This window comes from Leptonychotes weddellii, chromosome 2 (genome assembly GCF_054177405.1).
Source record: "Leptonychotes weddellii isolate Sample4059 chromosome 2, ASM5417740v2, whole genome shotgun sequence".
In the NCBI taxonomy this organism is placed as follows: Eukaryota; Metazoa; Chordata; class Mammalia; order Carnivora; family Phocidae; genus Leptonychotes; species Leptonychotes weddellii.
Window position 1 is genome coordinate 97,506,688 of NC_138370.1, and position 17,646 is coordinate 97,524,333.

At 41.1% G+C, this 17,646-nt stretch overlaps 1 protein-coding gene across 3 annotated transcripts; it reads left to right on the forward strand.

The window, feature by feature from the left end:
* Window positions 1-1,501: 1,501 nt before the first annotated feature.
* On the forward strand, window positions 1,502-17,640 carry ETNPPL (ethanolamine-phosphate phospho-lyase). Of its 3 annotated transcripts, none has more exons than XM_081812015.1 (11): window positions 1,502-1,710; window positions 4,690-4,808; window positions 5,077-5,236; window positions 7,031-7,105; window positions 9,789-9,879; window positions 10,828-10,944; window positions 13,077-13,159; window positions 13,759-13,984; window positions 14,887-15,041; window positions 15,694-15,783; window positions 16,217-17,640. In XM_081812015.1, exons 1-11 carry the CDS (start codon window positions 1,520-1,522, stop codon window positions 16,443-16,445), a joined length of 1,536 nt encoding a protein of 511 aa, XP_081668141.1. In that variant the 5' UTR covers window positions 1,502-1,519; the 3' UTR covers window positions 16,446-17,640. The 3 variants fall into 3 exon arrangements, with proteins under 3 accessions (XP_081668141.1, XP_081668142.1, XP_081668143.1); XM_081812016.1 differs by having other exon boundaries at window positions 1,503-1,710; window positions 3,096-4,808; XM_081812017.1 differs by lacking the exon at window positions 1,502-1,710 and adding an exon at window positions 2,046-3,290.
* Window positions 17,641-17,646: the final 6 nt, after the last annotated feature.

A 17,646-nucleotide genomic window follows, 5' to 3' on the forward strand; every position in this document is an offset into this window, starting at 1 on the left:
TAACAATGATCCTGCCACACATTCCACAATCATGATCTCTTTTCAGCCCTCCTTATAATGCTTTGAGTCAAAGAGAGTTTTTTGGGTTTTTTTGTTTTTTTTAGTACAAAGAAATTTGGCCTCCAAAAGGTCAAGGAGCCCAACTAACTTACGGAAGAACCAGATCTAGGCCCTAAGACTCAGTCCAGCAATATTTACAGAACATATTTTAAAGCACTGGGAATAACAAGAAACCATGAAGGTTTATAGAAAAAGCGTGACTTATCTGTGACTTCACCAGGTTTAGGTGTTTTGAGAATAAATGTACATTTGGCATCATCTTTCAAGTATGGAACTAGACGAAGATTACATGATCCGGATTCCTTGTAAGTTTCCAAGTGCCTTCTGCCCTTCATTCATAACACCTAGAATTTTTACCACACTGTTCTTCATAGGACTCAGTTTCTCAATTTATCTTAGGCAATGCAGTAATACTGCTTCTGCAGTGCATTAATGTAAATTAATAACTTCAGTCAGGAGAAAGATAGTCTGCATACAGTTTTCAAGTGTGTTGTTGTAAGTAAATTAAGCTTTCTTCGCTGCCTTTCAAACACAGAAAGAATGAAATGATCTAGTTTAAACTCTATGGCTAAGTAGTTGCATGACCTTGAATAAGACCACCTTTCCTGTGCCTCACTGTTCTTATCTACAGAACAGGGGAGTTCAGTCAGAGGATGTCTAGTTCTTAAAATAACATGCTTAATGTTATAGTTAATTAGGGTTAACTCTGTCCAGATATTGAACTTCCAATTTAATCAGTGTGTGAAGATCATCCCAAAGGAAGTCAAGAAACCTAGAAATGAATTCCAGGGGCACCACCAGGTAGACATGTAATCATGGGACAGGGAATAACCTCACTTTCCCCATATGTTAATGGCATGATAAATCTGATCATCTCTCAGCATTGTTTCAAGGACTGAACCAGGTAAGGTATGCTTTATCATCTCTAAAGTAGAGAAATTAGAAGTGTAAGTACTGTTAAAGTGGATCTTTGAAACACTGTATACATTATCACTCCCAGCAAGTACCAGACTCAGTCCCCTGTTACTTATCCTTTGTTGAGTTATAGGTTATGGTATTGAAATAAGCTCAGTGTGAGAAAGGAGAAAACTGCAGAGTCTGGGTATCTCCAGAGAGCGCCTATCTCTGAACGGTTACAAGAACATAATGGGATACACCAAAAAGAAACGAGAAAGAAAGGGGGAAGGAGGAATTCGCGGGCAGAAGAGAAAGAAAGGCAAGGCCACGTTAGAGAAATAAAAGGCGAGTCCGGAGAAGTAGCAAGGATTAGGAGGGGAAATGGGAAGGGCAGGGCAGGAACGGGAGCCAGTCAGACCAAGGACAAGGGTGGTGGCGAATGAGTGGCTAGTCCGGCGACTTGCCAAAGCAGGCACCCGGCGGAGGAGGGGAACAGGAGGGTGGGGCTTGGCGAAGGGCAATGGCAGGGCAAGACTTAAAAGGGGATGACCCCAGCTAGTTGATGCCACCGGTGACTTCCAACGCCCAGGGCAAGGGGACCCCACGAGGGATCACGGCGGAGGCAGCCCGCGGGCTCGCGAGGGAGGCGCGCACACGCGAGAGGGAGCCCCGGGGAGCGCCCGGCAGCCGCGCCACCATGTGCGAGCTGTACAGCAAGCAGGACACCCTGGCGCTGAGGAGGAAGCACATCGGGTGAGGGCTCCGAAGCCGCGAGGAAAGGCGCAGAGGGGGAAATAACTAGCGCAGGGGGCGGGGAGCTGAAGCGGGGCAGGTGACCGGCGAGGCTGAACGCGCCAGGGCTGTGGCCGGCGGTGCCCGGGCGAGACGCCGCCGCCCACCCGCGCCGCACCTGCGCACGCGCGCCGCCGCCCGCCCGCCGCGCCTCCGCCCGCGCTGTCCTGGCGCTCAGCCGCCGGCGGTCGAGTGGGGGCTGCGGGCGGCGGGAGGAGCTGACGCACGAGGGGTCCCCAGGACGGCAACTCCAGTCCAGGGACGGGCGCTGCGAGGGAAGATGGGTAGCTCTGCGCCGAATCCCACCAACTCGAACGCTTCTCCAAACCATGAACTCAAAAATATTTTTGACAATGGCTGTGAAAACGAACTAATTCTGACAGCTTTTGCTTAAAGTGAACTTTTTCTTCTTGCATGCTTAGTTAGATAAAGGGTTAATCCAGGCTGTAAAAAAAAAAAAAAAAAAAATCCTTAAAACCACTTTCGTGGGGCGCCTGGGTGGCTCAGTCGGTTGGATGTCTGCCTTCAGCTCGGGTCATGATCCCAGCCCCGCATCGCATGGGGCTCCCTGCTCAGCGGGGAGCCTGCTTCTCCCTCTGCCTCTGCCTGTCACTCCCCCTGCTTGTGCTCTCTCTCTCTCTTTCTCTCGCTCTCTCTCTCTGTCAAATAAATAAAATCTTAAAAAACAAAAACAAAACACTTTCTTAAGGGTAAAATGCCACTTACCCACCTCGGTCTCCCAAGCTGTGCCCTCATTACAATTAAAAAGTGCAGTGTTCTCTCCTGTCTACTTTTGTTTTGCCCGTGTTATAAAAGACTGGGTGAAATGCTGGTAAGCCTACAGGACTGAACCTTAAGTCTGACCTGGGCTCTGGTCCTACCTAGTACAGTGTCTAGTTACCTGTGTGACCTCTGTCAAATTACTTTAATTTCCTCTTCTGTGGAAGTAGGAATAGTTTTCTGCTTCACAGGAGCGAGCAAATGAGATTAGTAAGCGGCATCTGGTTTTTAAAACGGCACATCTAAGTATCAGTGATGATTGTGGCCACTGTCAAAGGCCTGCAATAGTCACACGTAATTAACAAACAGTGTCGCGGGTGAAGAGAGAGAGGACTGGAGGGGGGGGCCGCATAAGAAAGAAAATAACTGGTATCCTCTCCTGAGAAATGCTGGGCGGCTCCTCCTGCTCATCTCCTGGTCTCAACCGGGAAGGTTTCTAGATGGCCTTTTAGGAGACCAGGTGGAACTCTCTCATCCCTACGTAGGGAAAGCCAAAATGATCCGATTCCTCCCTCATTACCCAGTCACCCCCTTGTTCTTTTCTAATCACCACTCCTTTCTCTTAGTTTTCAATCCGATGTAGTTAGATTCCAATGCAAACCCAATGACTTCTAACGTGAACTGAAGAAATTCTGTGAAAGGAGGAATGTAGCCATGGACAGCCTGAAAGAATTTTACCTGAAGTCTGAGTGGCAAGGTGGAAAGTACCATTAACAAGGGAAGGTGAAGTCTGCAGTTAACAGCCCACATTCATGACAAAGGTTTTCTTTGGCTTTTAACTCAGGGGTATAAACTAACAGCTGGGATTGAGCCAATAAGAAATTCTCACTAAATATTGTTTTCATTTTAACTGATGATGCTTAATCTGAGGCAATTTTAAATTAAGATTACCTATACACAAAATACTTTCTAAACAGTTGCATATCAATTTAATATACAAGCATCCAGTTACCTTCCAAAATAACTCCAATGCATGTGGCATTTTTTGTGTGTGTGCATGCAAAATCACCAAAATAAAAATAATATATTCCAGGGATGCCTGGGTGGCTCAGTGGGTTAGGCATCTGCCTTCCGCTCAGGTCATGATCCTAGGGTCCTGGGATCGAGCTCCTCATTAGGCTCCTTGCTCAGTGGGGAGCCTGCTTCTCCCTCTCCCTGCCGCTCCCCCTACTTGTGCTCTCTCTCTCTCACAAATAAATAAAATCTTTAAATAATAATAATATATTCCATTTTAGTTTCTACGTGTCCATAGGGCCAACATCAGAAAACTTTGTGATGTTTCTATGTCGCTAAAATTTATATTCCAGACATTCATCCAAATAACGAAAAATATGGATGACTTTTTATTATGTTCAAAGTAATGGATTAAGAGGTTAGAAGAATAATTGGATTTCATTATTTGAGAATGGAAAATCCATTTGATACAGGACAAATACCACTCAAAAGACTTGAAAATGGTCTCCTATAAAATCTTTTGTAGTATTTATTACCCATTTATTTGTATTTAGCTTTCAGTGCTATTCATTTCTTTATCAATTAGATTAGAAGGGGAGAGAGAGGAAGCAAGCAAGCAAGCACTGTCTTGGGCTGTGGTATAGGACCGTCTATTTTCAAATTCTGTTTTTTTCATTTACTGGCTGTGTAATCTTGAACAAGTTTCTTGATTTTTCTGTGTCTCAGTTTCCTCACCTATAAAAATGAGAATGATAATAACCCCTGTTTCATAAGATTATTGGGAGGACTAAATGAAATGATTTTGTAATATTTGTCAGTTCCTGACACATAGTAAACCTCGAAAAAAAAAGTTTGTTTGTTTGTTTTGTTTTCTGGTAGAACAAAACTTCCCAGAAGAAAATTAGTTATTGGTTTGTGTAATTAGAGTTGTCAGAGTTGATTCATGTGCCTCTAAACAGAGTTGTCAAATCATGGCAAATTTAATATAACAAACATATGAAATGTGAGCAGTGTCACCAATGGGGGTTAAGGTAAAAGGTTCCAGGCTAATATGAAATTAAAAAATAATAATAACGTATGTCACCCAGGTTGTGTTTTCCCTTTCCTTTATGTAACTGTAATTTTCCACTGATCATGACCCTCCTTGAGAAGGAAAAACACTGAGCAGTCCTTCCAGACCAAAGTGTTTCCTTTCATTATTTCTAGGCCCTCATGCAAAGTTTTCTTTGCTGCGGATCCCATCAAAATAGTGCGAGCCCAGCGGCAGTACATGTTTGACGAGACAGGTGAACAGTACCTCGACTGCATCAACAACGTTGCCCACGGTAAATGTCCTGTCTCTGTAGTGCTGGGAAGGGTACATTTGTGGAGTAGGGCAGACACGGCGCCACTGATATTTGCCCCAGGAGGTGCAGTAGCTGCTGTTCCTTGGCTGGATGGGCCAGTAGTCCTAGCCCGGAAAAGTTACAGCGCAGCGTGGGAGAGAAAGCAGCTCAGCCTTTTTTTTTTTTTTCCCCTTGCTTCAGAATCCCCATCACTCCGGGAATTTAGAATTGTAATTCCTTTTTTGGGTTTTTGTCTTCTGAATCTTAGTGGGACACTGCCACCCAGAAGTGGTCAAGGCTGCCCTGAAACAGATGGAACTGCTAAACACAAATTCTCGATTCCTCCACGATAATATTGTGGAGTACGCCAGACGCCTTGCAGCAACTCTGCCGGAGAAACTCTCTGTTTGCTATTTTACAAATTCAGGGTATGTTTCCAGGTTTCCCCCCCACCCCCATTCCCACCAATCTGTTTTTTTTTACTCTCTCACGCATACCTTTCTTCTTGATTCCTGGGGGAGCCCAGACATCTAAGGTTTCCTGAGATTTTTGCCATGTACTAAGTGACCACACGATGGGGCCCTGATGGTTCTGGTTCTTCGGCTTCACTTCATGAGCTTGTGGTCGATAGGATACCCAACAGCGTTTTCTAGGGGTTTTGACCCAGCCGCTGATGATTAACATGTGCATGCAACTCAACTTCTTATTACCATGGCTTCCTTGGTGAAAGATGGGGAAAGCTTACCTAGCATGCTTTAGTATCCCTGAAGGTTAGGTTCATGTGAGAAAACCTAACCCATCAAATAGCTCTCACCTCCTCAGGAAGTAGAGTAAGTAGCTAAAGAATCAATGGGCATACATAGTTTCTTTAAGGCATGAATGAGGGGTATTAGCAAAGAAAGAATTCTACTAAACAAGCTATAACTTTTGTAAGACTTTTGATTGACTTGTTTCTTGGGCAATGTCCTCAACACAAATACGAAAAAGGAAGGAGTAAATTCAAAAGAATAGATATGTCCCAACTTTTACATTCTGTAAATTCAAGTTATATATCTATTCTGGGGAATATTATGCAGACATTAAAAATAAGTTTTTTGGAAATACACATCTAATGACATGAAAAGCTTGCAATGCAACGTTATATTGGGAGAAAAGCTGTGCATACAGTGTACACTCATATTTTTAAAATTAGGTATATGTAGAAATGTATTAAAACTATTAGAAATTCTGTAAATGTTCGATTATATGATTCTGTGATTCACTTTCATCTTTGCAATGAGATTTTAAAACCAAATTTATAAGCAGAAGATCGTCCTTTTTCTTTGTAAAGAATTAAGGTATTTTAGGATCTAACTTATTGTTATAAAGCATTTTTGCCTTCAATAAATAAATGCCATAATATTTGACTTTCACTTCTAAAGAATCCTATACTGTCAAAGAGGGATTGCCCCAAGGAGCGCTGTCACCAGAGACTGAAGGTGATAGAGCCTGGGTTAGGACAAAGAGTAATCTTGAAGTCAAATAGACTTCAGTCTGAATGCTGGCTCTACCTCTTATTAGCTGCGAGAACTTATTCTGCCTCCTTAACCTCTCTGAGGCTCTTTCTTCATCCATATGAAGGAAATGGCAACCCTTGCCTTGCAAAGGAGTTACGAGAATAAATGCAAGCAAAACCCTCAGCATGATGTCTGACAGATAGTAAACATCCCACAAATGATCATTTTCTTCTTCTGTGTCTGAGTTGTATATATAGACTATCTAAGCCAGATAGAAAAATTATGATCTTTATTTTTGTCGGTAAGGAGCTGATCAAATATTGAGTCAGGACAACATAGTTTAGTGGTCAAGTTGATGGGCTCTCGCGCTCCCCTTCCTCCCTTTGAGATCAGGCTTAATGCGGGCTTCCTAACATCCTCCAAGTTAGTCACCTACTCCTGTAGCTGAATTGGGCAGAAGTTTGAAATGAGCAGCGTATCCTTTGCATTGGGTTTCTTCTGTGTGTCTCATTCTTTATTGAAGACATCTGGGGAACTTGTATTAGAAGGATGAAGTGAGATTGCTGGGGCGGGAGGGGAGACTAAAGGGGAAAGAGAGGACTTGCACTTATTTCCCCCATACATTTCTGAAAAACTGGGATCTTAGAACTTTTGTAATTAAGATTTTGAAATATTTTTAAAAGAGCTTATGTCACCTTATCCCCTCTCTCTGTGATCTCTTAATAGATCTGAAGCCAATGACTTAGCCTTACGTTTGGCTCGGCAATTCAGAGGCCACCAAGATGTGATTACCCTTGACCAGTAAGTTTGGGATGCAAGACTTCTAAGCAAGAATCTCTTTCAAGAGACAAAATTGTGTTGATCCTGTCCATACTAATACTACAAGCACACGGGGAGGAGGGCGGATATATGGCACAATGATATTATTATGTAGTAAGGTATCAAGGTCAGCTGAGGCCTGAAGGATACGTAATTCCGTCCAAGTTCCTGCAAACGGGGGAGGCTCTCTTGGATGCTCTGTCATGGCCTCATGGGCTTTGCCTGAATCATTATTTATTGAGCCACTCTAATGAGTAACTCAGTATTTTCCAAAATAAAAATATAATTGATTTCTTCAAACTCTCTACGTTCACATCACTATTGTGACTACCCACTGTAATCATTTTAAAAGATAATAATTTAGAGCAAATTTTAAAGAAAATAAGAAACCAAGAAAAAGATAATACTTTCTTGTTAGTCTGAGACTATTACCAGCCATTATTTAGTCTCATCTCCTTAACATGAATTTAGTACATTTTAAACAAGAAAGCTGACAACCCCCATCTTTATTAAGATTTTTTCTTTTAATTTTTTTTCTACCTCTCCACCCCACTCATCTCAGTCACAGAGGATTAAATTGAACACATACCTCATTTCTTGCCCTTGTATAGGCTTCTCTTGTTTTATGTGTCGGATCATCTCTTCATTTTCTACTGCTGCTGTAACAAATTACCACAAACGTAGTGGCTGAATTACCACAAACATAGTGGCTTAAGCAACGCAAATTTATTTCCTCACAGTTCTGTAGGTCAGAAATCCAAATGGGTCTTCACCGGGCCAAAACCAAGGTGTCAGCAGGACTGTGCTCCTTCTGGAGGCTTCTTCTGTTTGCTTGCTTTGCCCGGCTTGTAGAGGCTGCCCGCATTCCTTGCTCGGGGTCCCCCCTTCATCATCAAAGCAGCCATTCTGCCGGTCCTGCCGTGGCCCCCATCCTCACCTCGCTTCCTCTGCCTCTGACCACCATCCCCCTGCCTCCTCCTTTCACTTGTAAAGACTCTTGTGATTCCACTGGACCCCCAGGATTATCTCTCCATCTCAAGATTCTTAATTTAATCACACCTGCAAGGGCTCCTTTGCCCTGTAACATAGTCCTAGGTTCCCAGGACTAGAATGTGTATTCCTTGCCCATTTTTCTATTGGGATTCCCACCTATTTCTTGTTGGTTTGTGTTTGCTTATATAGTCTAGATCAAAAGATCTCAACCTTGACTGTGTCTTAAAATTATCTGGGAAAAATTTATTTAAATGCCAATGCCCAGGCCCCACCCCAGACCAATTAAAGAAAATCGGTGGTGGGGGCACCTGGGTGGCTCAGCGGTTAAGCGTCTGCCTTCGGCTCAGGTCATGATCCCAGGGTCCTTGGATCGAGCCCCGCATCGGACTCCCTGCTCCGTGGGAAGCCTGCTTCTCCCTCTCCCACTCCCCCTGCTTGTGTTCCCTCTCTCGCTGTGTCTCTCTCTGTCAAATAAATAAATAAAATCTTTAAAAAAAAAAAAAAGAAAAAAGAAAATCAGTGGTGGATCCCCGGAAACAGTATATATTTTTAAGTTTCCCAAGTGATTCTACTATGCAGGCAGAGTTGAGAACCACCATTGTGAGCATTAATCTTTTGTAGTTTGAAACATTTTAAATATCTTTTCCCACACTATCATCTATCTTTTAGCTTTGTCCATGGTATCCTTCAACCAAAATCTTTAATTTTCACCAAATCAAATAGATAAAATTTTCATCATATGGTTTATGTGATGTAAGTTTTGTTAATATCTCTCCCCCTACACCCACCACACCCCCCAGATCGCAAAGATGTTTTCTCTATTTTCTTCTACTACCTCATATGAAATCCACCTGGTGTCCACTGTGTTAAATCTATGTATGGAGGTGTCTCTGAGCTGGCCTTCTGTCCCAGTCTTCTCTTTGTTCTCATGCTGATAGATACTTACTGATACATACATATCATTCTGATACTTACTGTGGTGCATCTTTAGTCTTGCTAAGGGAAGTCCTCTCTCTCTGTTTTATCTATTCGTGGGCTTTTTAAAATTTCTTTTCCAGATCTCCCACTTATGCCTCTGGGCAAGAAACAGAAAAGGGAATATTATAGCCACCTGTATTTTAAGCAAGCGAAAAGAATCTCATAGCCACTTGGTCATCTCTCAGTCTTAGTTCTTCCTGAGGAGACCTCCTGCCCTTACCAACTTGTATTTGCCCAGCATATGCAATCCGACATCCCATAGAAACTGTTCCAGACAGAAACACAGCCCATTCTGTGATATAAAGTTGTTTTAAAATTCACTAGAATGTAACTGTCGAATACATTTAAAGAATACTTACTTGGCAAGTTTTCCATAAAGCTATAGAAAATAATTTTTGCATTTAGACAATCTAATTTAGCACATCTAATATCATCCTAAGAAATTAAGTTTTCTTTTCCTGCTTAAAAAAATTGTCTATGAGGATCCATATTTTGTTTCCTATGTGTTTTATCACATGAATAAGGAGAACTGGACAAATTAAATGGCCAGTCTTGCCATGAAGAATTAGATCTTGTATAGTTAAGTCTGGCACTAAGGTTGAGATTCTCCTAGATGCTGTACACTGCTGTTTTTCATATACTACAAAAACTTCCTTCTCTGAGTGATTTTGGTTCCTGTTCTTTTTCTTTCCAGTGCTTATCATGGTCACCTATCATCTTTAATTGAAATCAGTCCATATAAATTCCGAAAGGGCAAAGATGTCAAGAAAGCATTTGTGCATGTGGTAAGTATCTTTAAGAATCCAAGAATCAGAAAGCTGGTACTGGAAGAATGCCTAATGATAATCCAGTCCAATCCTTTCATCAAAATGAAACTACGAAAAAGAAACTAAAATCTAGAGCAGTTACTTTGACTTACTAAAGTCAAAAAGCTGGTTAATGACAGGATGTGGCTTAAAATCCATCGATGAGTATCACAATTAGCAAATTAGTGTGGTGGTAGTGAAGGCTATTATTCACAGCTATCAGTTTATTTTTCTTGCCTTTTGGTCTTTAATTACTTTTCCTATCTACTGATGCTAGCTTCAATTTGGAGTTGAATCTAGTGTGTATGAATGTCTCAAAATTATACTGCTCTATGCTAAAGTATTATGTAGAGTTATGAAGTAAAATAAATAGTGAAGAAAATAAAGAAACCAATCAAGTTGTTGTTGAAATATTAAAACCCCTTTGGTTTAATTAAGGATCAGTAGACTTTCTTAAGCGAATCATCAATTCCTTCTTTCAAAATGGTAAGACCTGATATCTGTGCTAAGGCATTCTAGTTTTCAGAATGATTACAATTTTCTATATAGTTTGTAAGTGTTGGTTTATTTTCAGTATAGAATAGTTAATACAATTTTCATCCATTGAAATTTTCAAATACAATAATCACACTTGTCATGTGAATTTGCTCTTGATTCAAATAAGGATGTAGTCTTGACTTATAAAGGTCTAGGAGCAAATCCAAGCTCCTGTTCACAAATGCAAAGATCTTAGTTTTCACAGAATTCAGAAATGTTAAGGAAAAAGAACAAAATAACTAGAGTCACTTAAACCTACATGGTCACCTTTCCAGTATGCTCTTGTGGGGAAATGCCGTTTTGTTGTTGTTGTTGTTGTTGTTTGTTTGTTTTAAGTTCATTTGTCTGAGAGGTAAATCTTGAGAAACTCTACCTTTTGGTTGTTTCCAGGCACCAACTCCAGATACTTACAGAGGCAAATACAGAGAAGATCATGCAGACCCAGCCAGCGCTTATGCAGAGGAAGTAAAGGAAATTATTGAAGAAGCTCATAACAGTGGAAGGAAGGTGTGTATTTACAGCTTTGGAAACAGTGTAACATCTTTTATAAAGTGGATGGAAATCACTGTGACACATTGGAGAGGTGGAAAAGGATTAGATCTCCATCCCCGTTCTGTTTTTCTCTGCTTGCTTTTCATTAGATTCATATTTCAAAAAGTGCGTTATTATGATCATACCTCTAAGACTATTTTTATTTATTCTGAAAATGCAGTCATTATGCCTGTTTCAGAACTGGTGGCCTAATTTCTCACTTTCCCAGTGGGTTGCTGACTCTGGCCCAAAGGGGGAGGGGGAGTGGGGATTAGAAAAGACCCATGGACAGACTCTTCCAAATGCAAGTAGCATTGGGGGGTGGGCTGATATATGAGGAAGGGAAGGGAAGAGGCACAGTGGCCCTGGGACCTCTGAGCCAGTGCAGGCTCCCGGGCCCAGGAAGCCATGCTGCTTCCCTCGAACTGGTACAACTTACCCAAAGCTGCAGAGCCTGGGTTAGCCAAGGCAGGTGTTTCTCCAACCTGAGCCTGGGCTTCGAAGACAGAACCAGAATCCTCCAGAGTAAGAAAAAAGAGTTTCCATTTTCTCGGTCTTCACCCTACTCTCTTCAGCCTAACATAAATTTTCAGCCCGTTTAGGGGTTACTTATGTGGAGTTTTAACGTGATTTGACACATGCTTTGCCTTTAAACTGGCTTATAGCATCAACAGGGCAATAAAATAAAAAAAAATCTTAAACTTTTTTTTTAAAGATTTTATTTATTCATTTGAGACACAGAGATACAGAGAGAGAGAGAGAGAGAGCGCATGAGCAGGGGCAGAGGCAGAGGGAGAGGGAGAAGCAGGCTCCCCGCCGAGCCAGGAGCCCGATGTGGGGCCCGATCCCAGGACCCCGGGATCATGACCTGAGCCGAAGGCAGATGCTTAACCATCTGGGCCACCCAGGCGCCCCCAAAAAAATCTTAATTGAGATAAAAATGAAGCCTTTCCTTTTTCCAATGCAAATACTTTTATCTTAGTGATTGGAGAGTCATTTGCATTTCTTAACAGGATGTTTTCTTCCCATCCCAATCATTTTTTGTATCTTCAGATGTGACATCTGTGCAACTAGCCCTAAGCGCTACCTGTTCTGGAGACCTTCATATGCTTTTCTTTTTCAAGGGTAGCCCATCCCTCCTTACACAAACGGTAAAGAGTGCTTCCAGAAAAAAGTTTACATTACCAAGATCACATGGTCTTTTTGCTGCCAAAAGGGTTCGGAGAACTTTTTGAGAACATTAACATTCAGTAGTTATGGACCCGATGCTGTCCTGTTAACAATGCTGAAAGCAATGAGCAAATATAAGATGGAAGTTTCAGAATATTAGATGTGCTTGAAAAGTCAGGGGATTTTAGAGAAGCAATCTCTTAGGTCCAGTGGCTTCATTTTATAGCTAATAAATGAAATATTTAAAAGTGAAGAACTTAAGCCAAGGTAATCTAGTTACTGAGATGTAGTCTGGACGGAAACTTCAGTTCTCTTGACTTCATATCTCATCTTGTCTATGCTTTCTCTTCTTGATTTAGTGTTACCTATCTTCTACTCTAGAGCATTCCCTCTGCAATTCCTCTTGTGAATTGCCTGATTCCGTTAAGTCCGGTTCAGGGTAAGAATTAGAAATACAGCACAGTAACTAACCTGTGTGGCCACCAGTCACCCTCCCCTTTCCCGAGAGCAAATTCCAGGCTCAGGCAGTCCTCATCACCCAACTGGGGGAACAGGCACCTCGGTAATGGGGTTAGAACCTGGGTAATTTTTTTAGAAGTTGATGTCAAAGACTGATCAGCGTTCTTGCTCAGTTGATCCTAATGAAAACACTGCATTTGAATTAATAATGGAGAACCGGAGGTTGCTCTCTCTTCCATTTCTCATGGTAGTGTCACTGGTACTCTAGAATTTCAGAAACGGATGAATTTCAGATCAGTTGCTCTTCTAGCACGGACATCTCTTCTCATCTTTGTCACCAAGTGGCCTACTTGCGACTTGCCACCTTCCACAGGCCCATTCCCAACCATTTTGAAAATAACCTGCTCTGTAAGAAGTCCTCTTTTTTAGGGGGCTCAAGGGGCACCTAATGGACTTTGACCCCATCTTCTCTTGTATAGATTGCTGCCTTTATTGCTGAATCCATGCAGAGTTGTGGCGGACAAATAATTCCTCCAGCAGGCTACTTCCAGAAAGTGGCAGAGTATGTACTTGACTTGGGCACTCTGGGTCAAACTGAAGGCTCTGTGACAGTTCTGCAAGGCCATACTGGTTAAAATATTGAAGTACTTCCAGACTAGCTGGTAAATAGCCACTTCAGCATGCCTGCCATGCCAGGACCCCCCGAACCCCTCCACCTTCCCAAGATCCAGCAAATAAAGGGTTTACACATGGTCCACCGAGGGGGGGCATCCGGGGCTCTGCCCCAGTTCCCAGCCTGACATTTTCTCTGGCTGGTGCCCATGCCTTACCAATGAGTAAACATTTGAAGATTAACCCTGCTAAACACTACTTCTTGTTCACGTCTTTCTCTTCCCACTTAAAATGCCACAGTAGAGCTTACTTGAAGCAGCACAAACCTGAATAATAAGAATATGTCTACTCTGGAAAGTATGTGATTATATTTCAAAGTCAGTGACATCACATAGATGTCACTGGGGGTTTGAGCACAGAACTGTTTTTGACGATTCCAGACCTCAAATTAACAACATTTTTTAAAGTCCTCCATAATCTGTATCTTTGTGGGTGGGTTTGGGGACTCTCAGTGACCTGAAGACGTTAGACTTCCCTTTTGCTTTTCAGATACGTACACAGAGCAGGAGGTGTGTTTATAGCTGATGAAGTTCAGGTGGGCTTTGGCCGAGTTGGGAAACATTTCTGGAGCTTCCAAATGCATGGTGAAGACTTTGTTCCAGACATCGTCACAATGGGAAAACCAATGGGCAATGGCCACCCAATGGCATGCGTGGTAACAACCAAAGAAATCGCAGAAGCCTTCAGCAGTTCTGGGATGGAATATTTCAATACGGTAAATGTTGGCCTCCCAGTTTATGCTTACAGGGAAAAATACTGTGTGTTCTTACACTTCTTGCCAATGTAGTAAAGAATAAAGAATAAAGTGATTGCCAGCTAACCACCCCAGGACCTAAGCCAAATTTTGATCTAACCATATTTCATTCTATCTGGCATAATTCTCTTTGTATTTTTCCTTGTGTATCTTTCCCCTTTCTAAAATGACTAATTGTTCCAGTGATAAATGGTTGCCTTGCTAACTCTAGAGGTTATGATGTTTCATCCACAGATGATATGATCTTTATTTTATATCACATTTAAATTCCCCAAACATTTCTAAAGTGTTTAGATGATACAGAACTATAAATGTTATATGACTGTCACAGAAGATACTAAATTTTCTATCTTTGGGAAATTTTATTTCCTTGGTTTTACCCCCATAAGTCGTGAACTTTAAGCTTGGAAAAATTATTATAGTTTGTGCTGTATGTGTAATAGGACTTGTGACAACTAAAGTAAGATTCGAATCTAAGGACATAAATTATTCAGAGAAAATGTCATTGTTTAGCTGTTTTCACACAACTGTTCAGGGGCAGAAGCCCATATCCCCCTCACTGAACCACACTCTGAAATCCTTAGTTCCCAAAGCAGTGTCTGGTTTTTGTTTGGATGAACTAACAAATTCCCTGATAGTCCTCCATACCAATTATGCAGGATAGAGAATATAATTCAGGGTGAATTTTTACTCAGTTGTAAGCAAATAGAATCACATTATATTCTGAATCTAAAAAGTTTACAGCACAAGGGAAAAACTTATTGAAATTATAGCTCTACCTGCCTATGTGTGAGCCAAATTTCTCATGGATGAAGCAATACCACTAACTCAACTATTACGCTTTTTCAATCTTTTTTCTGTAGTATGGAGGAAATCCAGTATCTTCTGCTGTTGGTTTGGCTGTCCTGAATATAATTGAAAATGAAGACCTTCAAGGAAATGCCACTAGAGTAGGGGATTATCTTACTGAGTTACTCAATAAACAGAAGGCTAAACATACTTTGATAGGAGACATCAGGTATGTTTATCATGAACTTGTCATGTGCTTATTCATTTTTCCAATGAAAATAGCTTAAATTTTATCGTACAAATTTAAAATAAATTACATAAAACCAAATCTAGAAAACACTGAAAAACATAAAAAAAACAAAACTCATTCGTAATCCAGAATCCTGATATCACCACTGTTAACTTTTGGGTGTATATCTTTCTCAATTTTATGCTTAAAAAAATAAACAAATAAAGCCAATATAATTTCAGCCCCTGAAAGATGAGAAGAAGGAGCTTAAAGTAACTCTAAATGATTTGTTAAAAATTATTTAAAATGACATCCTGGAAAACTTGATGTTTTTCATAGATATATGTAAACATTAAACATCATCATTAATGTCCTGAGAAACTAAATAGCCTAAAAGATTGTTTTTAAGATTTTTTCTTTTACAATTAAGTAAAGAAAAAAACTGGATGACAAAACCAGCTTGGTTCAAAAACTGGACAGACCTGTGACACTGGATTGATACCTTGGATTAGTTAGAATCAATAACAGTTACCCCTACAGGGAATCATATCCAGCTTCGAATTAAACTGAAGTTTGGGAACAGTGTTAATATTTCATGACAATGCGGTGTCTGATAGAGCATCTGTCAAGTTTCTTTCTTTACCTTCTTCAGAGGAATTGGCCTGTTTATTGGAATTGACTTGGTGAAGGACCGTCAGAAGAGGACCCCCGCCACAGATGAAGCTCAACATGTCATCTACGAGTAAGTGCATCCCCACACCTGACTGATGTCCCGGTTTGAAACATGCCCCTCCCACTCCTTGAAAGCGTCTCTTATTTCTTCACATCTCTCCAAATAAGGGAAGTTGGAGATGCATGCAATTTATAAATGTGGGTTGCTTACATGAGAATACTTAACTGGTCTATGTTCACATCATTCTTTTTTTTTTTTAAGATTTTATTTCTTTATTTGAGAGAGAAAGAGAGCACAAGCGGGACGAGGGGCAGAAGGAGAGGGAGAAGCAGACTCCCTTCTGATCAGGGAGCCCAATGCACCCCAGGACCCGGGGACCATGACCTGAGTGGAAGGCAGACGCCTAACCAACTGAGCCCCCCAGGCACCCCTCTTCACATCATTCTTAAGTAACCTTAGTTACCAGTTGTATGCATTCACGCATATTTCCTGCCCAAATTAGGATGAAAGAAAAGCGAGTCCTTCTCAGTGCCGACGGACCTCATCGAAATGTGCTTAAAATAAAACCACCTATGTGCTTCACGGAAGAAGATGCGAAGTTTATGGTGGACAAACTCGATGAGATTCTAACAGGTCTGTTCAAAGACATTTCAGATGCCTCTCCATCTCACACCCGGTCATACATGATGGTGCATGTTGTTCATGACAGAATGGAAGGCGCTTGGAAATGAATGTGTAACTTTGTAGGTAGCACTAGAAAAAGCTGAAAAGTAATACCTATGTAGACTCTTAGTTAACTCTAAATTTTCTGTTTGCCCTCCCACAGCTCCAGATCTGGGTTTTTAAGGACCTGACACAGCCTTATTTTTTCCCTATTTTCACTTTTTAAAAAAACTGCATGTCTGCCTCGCACTGTGCCTACAGATGCTTCAGTGTATAGGGTTTTAGCCTTCTACCAGGGAAATTTGAGAAACATTAGTAATAAAAATTACAGGATACGGGTTAACAGTTCTTTGCTATATGCTGAATTGTGTGACTTGTGTGTATATTTCACTTATTACATTTAACTTTTGAGGCTTTTTGTTTGTCATTCAGAACTATCCCTGTCACAGGAATTTATCTTTTGCTTACCTATATCATATAATTAGGTTCATTTGGTTTTTTGTTATGAGCATAAATTGAGCTTAAAAAGTAAACTAGCGACATAAAACCCTGTTGGAAAACATAACAAACTGTCAAATGTTAGAATACTTTGGTTTTGCTTTAGTTATAGCTTTAAATTAAAACAGTAAAGAATGATTCCTTCGTATTTTAAGACACTAAGTCTCCAAAATTAAGGAACCTATTGTGCTTTGCTCTCTCATTTCAAACATTAAAACACACGAAGTAAAACTGCCAACTTCATTTTCAATTTGAAGCATAAATTTAGTAGAATAAATAAAACACTTTCAGAAATCTCAAGTCAGGAATTAACAGGCTAGAGGCTGAACTAATCATCTTGACATGGTTTGATTATCACTTGCTCCCTTCTCAGACTTTTGGGGGTTAGGGTAAGGCTGATAAGCCAGGAATCAATATAGCATACAAAATAGATTGTCAGTGTTGGAAAACTTGGGAGTCAGCCCAAGTTATCTGTAGTATGGTCACTGTCTTTGGATCAAGATCACACCCACACCTGGCAAGCATTCCTCACACACCTGCACTTCCTCCGGTCCTCTGAAGGGCCAGGTGGAAGGAAGAGTATAGGATGAGGCAAGTCTGTCACCATTGCTTCAAAGGCATCTCAGAGCTTGGGCATTAATAACGGTGGGCCGAAGAATTTCCTTTGAATAAAGGGAACGAGGCATACCTAACCCAGGTTCAGTGCCCCTTGTAAATGACAATGATGAAATGTGGCAATAAAAGTGTGAAAGCAGCAATTCTTTTTTTTTT